Below are 7,527 nucleotides of genomic sequence, written 5' to 3'. Positions count from 1 at the left end.
CATTTGAATCCTGGTGGGTTTTGAGGGAATTGGTCTGGACATTCTGGAGTTGTGTGTATTGGGATTTATAGTTCATCTGCAAACCATGAGCACACTGAACTCCACCAATGATGGATGTGGACCAAACTTGACCTGCATACCCTATATGCCCATATTTGAATACTGGGGTTTTTTTTGGGGGGGGGGGGATTGGCCTGGACATTCTGGAGTTGTGTGTATTGGGTTTATAGTTCACCTGCAAACCATGAGCACACTGAACCCCACCAATGATGGATGTGGACCAAACTTGGCCTGCATACCCTCTATGCCCACATTTGAATACTGGTGGGGTTTGGGAGGAATTGGCCTGGACATTTTGGAGTTGTGTGTATTGGGATTTATAGTTCACCTGCAAGCCATGAGCACACTGAACTCCACCAATGATGGAATTGGACCAAACTTGGCACACAGAGCCCAATGACCAGCAAAAATATACTGGAGGTCTTTTGCGGAAATTCACCTTAATTTGGGGGAGTTGTAGTTCAGCTGTCCATTCATAAGAATAGCAAACGTTCACCTGCCACCCATGAGCACACTGAACTCCACCAATGATGGAATTGGACCAAACTTGGCACACAGAGCCCAGTGACCAGCAAAAAAAAATATTGGAGATCTTTTGGGGAAATTCACCTTAATTTGGGGGAGTTGTAGTTCAGCTGTCCATTCATAAGAATAGCTAACATTCACCTGCAAACCATGCGCACACTGAACTCCACCAATGATGGAATTGGACCAAACTTGGCACACAGAGTCCAATACATTCACCTGCAAACCATGCGCACACTGAACTCCACCAATGATGGAATTGGACCAAACTTGGCACACAGAGCCCAATGACCAGCAAAGAAATACTGGAGGTCTTTGGGGCAAATTCACCTTAATTTGGGGGAGTTGTAGTTCAGTTGTCCATTCATAAGAATAGCAAACGTTCACCTGCCACCCATGAGCACACTGAACTCCACCAATGATGGAATTGGACCAAACTTGGCACACAGAGCCCCCGTAACCAACAAAAAATACTGGAGGTCTTTTGGGGAAATTCACCTTAATTTGGGGGAGTTGTAGTTCAGCTGTCCATTCATAAGAATAGCAAACAATAGCAATAAAATATAATAATAATATAAGATAATAATCATTGCTTTCTCTGCCAAAGAGTGCAGACAACAGCAGCAAGGATCCCATAGCATTGAGCCTTGGTCCTCAAAAGGGTGTCAAACCACATTCTTTTTGCAATGTAGATGTGTCCATTGAGCATATGCAGAGTGCTGTGGCGCAATTACAGGAATCTGGGTCGAAGGGACTTCCGTTCCAAAGGTGCACGTTGGATTCCGGGCAGGTTGGAGCGTGGGAGGCGATTAGGCCCTGTTTCTCCCCTAAGGGCTCGTCTCGGAAATATTTCCAAATCATTGCAATGCTTTTTGCAAGACAGCGCACGTTTCGCCTCGTCACCTTTGCATTTCTCACAGAAGACACAATCAAAGCCCTCCCGACAGATGGCCATCCAGTTTTGGCTGACGACGCATCAGAAAGCGTCTTGCAGTAACAATCCAGTTTACTGCTATGCCCTTTTGCCAGTCTACACTGTGGAATTAATGCGGTTTTGAGCCCGCTTGAACTGCCATGGCCCGTTGCTATGTATTGGAATCCATTTGTAAAAATAAAAAATGCAAAACAATAAGAAAAGAAAATAATAACAAACAAATGATAACAAATACCATTGATGATGATAAATAATTATATAGTAGTCATAATAAAATACTCTCTCTATCTATCTATCTATCTATCTATCTATATCTATATAAATATATCTATATCTATATAAATAAAAATGTAATGTTTGTGGGATAAATTTGTATTAAATATTATATTTCTATAATTTTATATTAAATATTATATTTATACTAGCTTGGGGACCCGGCGCTGCCCCGGTTATTAGAGAAAGTGGGTAATGGCGGTTCTGTATGCCAAGTTTGGTCTTTATTGGTCATTGGATGATGGTTGCATTGTTTTCAGGAAGTGAGTGAAGGTACTTGAAGTCCCATCATCCATGGTCCACCCTCCTCCAAACAGCAGCAGGATATAGAGTGGGTCATGGGGGCTCTGTGTGCCAACTTTGGTCTTTATCAGTCATTGGGTGAGGGTGGCAGTGGTTTCAGTATGTGAGTGAAGGTACTGCAAGTCCCATCATCCAAAGTCCATCCTCCTTCAAACTGCAGCAGGATGCAGAGTGGGTCATGGGGGCTCTGTGTGCTAAGTTTGGTCTTTATCAGTCATTGGATTAGGGTCGCAGTGTGTGCCAAGTTTGGTCTTGATTGGTCATTAGATGTGGATTGCAGCAGTCTTGTGGAGTGAAGGTACTTGAAGTCCCATCATCCATGGTCTGTCCTCCTCGAAAGTGCACCAGGATGTAGAGTGGGTTATAAGGGGTCTGTGTGCCAATTTGGCCTTGATTGGTCATTGGATGAGGGTCGCAGTGGTTTCAGTAGTGTGAGTAAATATACTGCAAGTCCCATCATCCATGGTCCATCCCCCTTAGAACTGCATCAGGATATATCTATATATATAAAACTGCTCTGTGCATAATGAGTACCTTAAAAACAAAAGAACCACTGAACAAAATCACACCAAATTTGGCAACAAAACGTCTCACAACACAAGGAGTGACCATCACTCAAAAATTATTATTTTGTCATTTGGGAGTTGTAGTTGCTGGGATTTATAGTTCACCTACAATCAAAGAGCATTCTGAACTCCACCAACAATGGAATTGAACCAAACTTGGCATACAGTTCTCCCCTGACCAACAGAAAATACTGGAAGGGTTTGTTCATTCGGCATTGACCTTGAGTTTGGGAGTTGTAGTTCACCTACATCCAGAGAGCACTGTGGACTCAAACAATGATGGATCTGGACCAAACTTGGCACGAATATTCCATACGCCCAAATATGAACAACACATATGGAATTTGGGGGAAAAGACCTTGACATTTGGGAGTTGTAGTTGCTGGGATTTATAGTTCACCTACATTCACAGAGCATTCTGAACCCCACCAATGATGGAATGGAACCAAACTTGGCACACAGTTCTCCCATGACCAACAGAAAATACTGGAAGGGTTTGGTGGGCAGTGTCCTTTGGTTTTGGAGTTATAGTTCACCTACATCTAGAGAGCACTGTGGACTCAAACAATGATGGATCTGGACCAAACGCTACACCAGTGGTTCTCAACCTTCCTAATGCTGCAACCCCTTAGTACAGTTCCTCATGTTGTGCTGACCCCCAACCATAACATTATTTTCATTGCTACTCCATAACTGTAATTTTGCTCCTGTTATGAATTGTCATGTAAATATCAGATATGCAGGATGGATTTTCATTCACTGGACCAAATATGGCCCAATACCCAATACGCCCAAATTTGAATACTGGTGGGGTTGGGGGGAATGATTTTGTCATTTGGAAGTTGTAGTTGCTGGGATGTATAGTTCACCTACAATCAAAGAGCATTCTGAAGTTCACCAACGATGGAATTGAATCAAACTTCGCACACAGAACTCCCATGACCAAGAGGAAATACTGGAAGGGTCTGGTGGACATTGACCTTGAATTTTTTGGAGTTGTAGTTCACCTACATCCAGAGAGTACTGTGGACTAAAACAATGATGGATCTGGACTAAACTTGGCACAAATACTCAATATCCCCAAATGTGAACGCTAGTGGAGTTTGGGGAAAATAGACCTCAGCATTTGGGAGTTGTAGTTGCTGGGATTTATAGTTCACCCACAATGAAATAGCATTCTGAATCTCACCAATGATGGAATTGAACCAAACTTGGCACACAGTTCTCCCATGACCAACAGAAAATACTGAAAGGGTTTGGTGGGCAGTGTCCTTTGGTTTTGGAGTTGTAGTTCACCTACATCCAGAGAGCACTGTGGACTCAAACAATGATGGATCCTTTGGTTTTGGAGTTGTAGTTCACCTACATCCAGAGATCACTGTGGACTCAAACAATGATGGATCTGGACCAAACTCTACACGAATACTCAATATGCCCAAATGTGGACACCGGTGAAGTTTGGGGAAAATAGAATCTTGACATTTGGGAGTTGTAGTTGCTGGGATTTATAGTTACCTACAATCACAGAGCATTCTGAACCCCACCAATGAGAGAATTGGGCCAAACCTCCCACACAGAACCCCCATGTGGGCCACAGCAACGCGTGGCAGGGGACGGCTAGTTACATATAAAAATTAATAATAATAATGATAAATATAAATAGAAACAAATAATAACAAATAATAAAATTTATGCTCATGGTCACAGTGGGTTGCGTTTTTGAAATTCCACCAATGCCTGTTCATTCACAGCCAATAATAAAATTAAAATTAAATAAAATTCAATAATAACATATAGTTTGACAACATATAGTCCTCGGCCTTCTCTTCCTAACCAGACTACAAATCCCATACGATAGCAGTGAAAGAGGTGTCAAACTGCATCTATTTTGCAATGTAAACACACCCGCCGTTTAATGCTGTTGGGTGGAGATGAATCAATCACGGCAGGATTTCATCACATCTCATCTTGGAATGCTCTCCTTAATTACAGTTGCATAGATCTGCATGACGACCTTGAGGACTAGCCCCATAACAGGAAGGATAGGCCTATGTGTGTGTATATATATATTTAAAAGGCCACTGGCAAGCCTTCAGAAGGCATTCCAGGGCAACCCTGCTCTCTGCCCATGCTCAGGGGCAATCTTCTAATGGAAAGAAACGAGAAAGGATATTAAAACAAGAGCACGCTTTCATCAAATAGATCGTCTGCCCATGCTCAGGGGCACTCTTCCCATGCTTGGGCTGGAAAGAAAGAGAGAAAAGAAATGGAGAAAGACCAGTCCATCACCTCCAAGTCTGGGGAAGAGTGGCTTTCTCCCAAGGAATGCTCTCTGCCCATGCTCAGGGGCAATCCCACTCCAGGGCTAGAAAGATAGGAAGGAGGAAAGGACATCTCCCAAAGATGCACTCTGATTATGCTCAGGGGAATGTTTCTAATGCTCTCTCAGGGCTGGAAAGGAAGGAAGGAGAGAAAGAAGGAAGAAAGGAAAGAAAGGAAGGAAGGATGAGGAAGGAAGGAATGAAAGAAGGATGAGGAAGGAAGGGTGAGGAAGGAAGGAGGGATGAGGAAGGAAGGAAAGAAGGATGAGGAAGGAAAAAAGGATGAGGAAGGAAGGAAGGAAGGAAGGAAGGAAAGAAGGAAGGAAGGAAAGAAGGAAGGAAAGAAGGAAGGAAGGAAAGAAGGATGAGGAAGGAAGGAAGGAAAGAAGGATGAGGAAGGAAGGGAGGAAGGAAAGAAGGAAGGAAAGAAGGATGAGGAAGGAAGGGAGGAAGGGAGTAAGGAAGGAAGGAAGGAAAGAAAGAAAGAAAGAAAGAAGGAAGGATGGTAGGAAAGAAAGAGGGAAAGAAAGAAGGAAGGAAAGAAAGAAAGAGGAAAAAGAAGGAATGTGGAAAGAAAAAAGAAGGAATGAAATAAAAAAGAAAGGAAAGAAAGAAAGAAGGATGGTAGGAAAGAAAGAGAGAGAGAAAGAGGGAAGGAAGGAAAGGAAGAAAAAAGAAAGAAGGAAGATAAGAAAGAAAGAAGAAAATCGAAGGAATGAACTAAAAAAGGAAGGAAAAGGAAGGGAAGAAAGAAGGGAGGGAAGGAAGGAGGAAAGAAAGAAAGAAAGAAAGAAAGAGGGAGAAGAAGAAATGTGGGAAGAAAAACGAAGGAATGAAATAAAAAGGAAGGAAAGAAAAAAGAAAGGAGGGAGGGAAGGAGGAAGAAAAGAAAGAAGGATGGTAAGAAAGAAAGAGAATGAAAGAAGGAAGAAAGAAAGAAGGAAAAGAAGGAATGTGGGAAGAAAAACGAAGGAATGAAATGAAAAAGGAAGGAAAGAAAAAAGAAAGGAGGGAGGGAAGGAGGAAGGAAAGAAAGAAAGAAGGGAAAGAAAGAGAGAGAGAAAGAAAGAAAGAAAGAAAGAAGGAAAAAAAGGAATGTGGGGAGAAAAACGAAAGAATGAAATGAAAAGGAAGGAAAGAAAAAAGAAAGGAGGGAGGGAAGGAGGAAGGAAGGAAGGAAGAAGGGAAAGAGAGAAAGAAAGAGAGAAAGAAAGAAGGAAAAGAAGGAATGTGAGAAGAAAAAAGAAGGAATGAAAGAAAAAAGGAAGGAAAGAAAAAAGAAAGGAGGGAGGAAAGAAAGAAAGAAGGGAGGAAGAAAAAGCAAGGAAGGAAAAGAGAAAGACCAGTTTATGGCGGCCGGCGCCTGAGCCAGAGCCGCCTTTTTCTTAAGGCCGCCTTCTGCTCATGCTCAGGAGCCCTCTTGCATCCTCCCTTCCCAGCAAAGGTCTCCTTCCTTCCTTCCCTTCCTTTTTACGCAGGAGGCGAAGCGGCGCCTTTAAGAGCTGGGAGGAGGGGGGGGGGGTCAGTTTGGCTCCCCCTCCCCCTCCCTTTCCCCTCCCTCCCTCCCCCTCCCTGCTCGGGGCCCCGCCCTCCTCCCTCCCTCCCTCCTTCCTTCGCCGCGTCCAGCCTTTGGAGAGGCCGGGCCAGAGAGGAGGAGAGGGGAGGGGGGGGGCACCTGAAAGAAGCCTCTCCCGTTCCGAGACCGGGCCTCCGGGGGGGCGCTACCATGGACCCCCCGCTTGGGCATCGCTTCCTGGTCCGGATCCTCGGCCTCGCCTGAACCCCCGGTTCGGAAGCGGGGGGCAGGGCGCCTTGGCACAAAAGGTGCCCCTCAACCCAGTCCAATCCGGCCAGGGCGCACGGGGAGCGCAGCCAGCGACAGCGGAGAAGCGGCCTTTCCGCCCTTTTGGGGGGACTGTTGGGGTCCCCTTGAGTGGGGGCGGGCTCCCTTCTCTCCGAGGGTGCCCCCCGCTTTCTCTTGGCCCCTTTCCCCCCTTGTTTTGCCCCCCAAAAGAGGAGAGGAGAGCCTGATGTTCGGAGAGAGGAAAAGGACGCAGAAGAGGAGGAAGGAGAGCCACTAGCCAAAGAGAAAGGCGAGGAAAAGACCCCTTTTTCCCGGAAATTACGACCCCCACCTCTCCCCCTCCCCTTGGGACCCTTTTCGGAAGAGGAAAAGGAAGGAGAAGAGGAAGGAAACGAGGAGGAGGAGGAAGAAGGAGAGGAAGGAGAAGATGTCTTTGCGAACCGCGTTGGCCGCCGGCAATGAGCGCAATGCCGACACCGTGAGTCTTTCTCTCTTTCCATCCCTTTTTGGCGATTGTTTACTTGTTGGTTTGCTTCCAGGGAGGGGGGACAAGGAAGCCCCCCCTCCGGGCTTCCCTTTGGGGCCGGGTTGAGGCCCCATCTCCACCGCCAGCCCCCCCAAAGCCCCACCCCAAAGATGCGTAATGATGGAGCTGCTTTCTCTCTCTCTCTCTCTCTCTCCATCCCCACTTGGAGGAAGGAGGATGGAGTGGCTTTGTCAAAGGGGGGGGGGGCAGGGGCC

General features: G+C 45.6%; 1 protein-coding gene across 3 annotated transcripts in view; it reads left to right on the top strand.

Moving 5' to 3' along the window:
• Window positions 1-6,585: 6,585 nt before the first annotated feature.
• Window positions 6,586-7,527, top strand: part of LOC137094997 (MAP/microtubule affinity-regulating kinase 4-like) — a 79,636-nt gene continuing 78,694 nt past the window's right edge. For all 3 annotated transcript variants that reach the window (XR_010908751.1, XM_067461120.1, XM_067461121.1), the window contains exon 1: window positions 6,586-7,264. Coding sequence is in view for 2 of the 3 variants with exons in the window: in XM_067461120.1 (XP_067317221.1) it covers window positions 7,214-7,264 (51 nt within the window). In the remaining variant the exon portion in view is untranslated. The remainder of the gene's footprint in view (window positions 7,265-7,527) is intronic.

Source organism: Anolis sagrei, chromosome X (genome assembly GCF_037176765.1).
Source record: "Anolis sagrei isolate rAnoSag1 chromosome X, rAnoSag1.mat, whole genome shotgun sequence".
Classification (NCBI taxonomy): domain Eukaryota; kingdom Metazoa; phylum Chordata; class Lepidosauria; order Squamata; family Dactyloidae; genus Anolis; species Anolis sagrei.
Note: the sequence above shows the minus strand (reverse complement) of the source record. Positions and strands in the feature narration are given on the sequence as shown.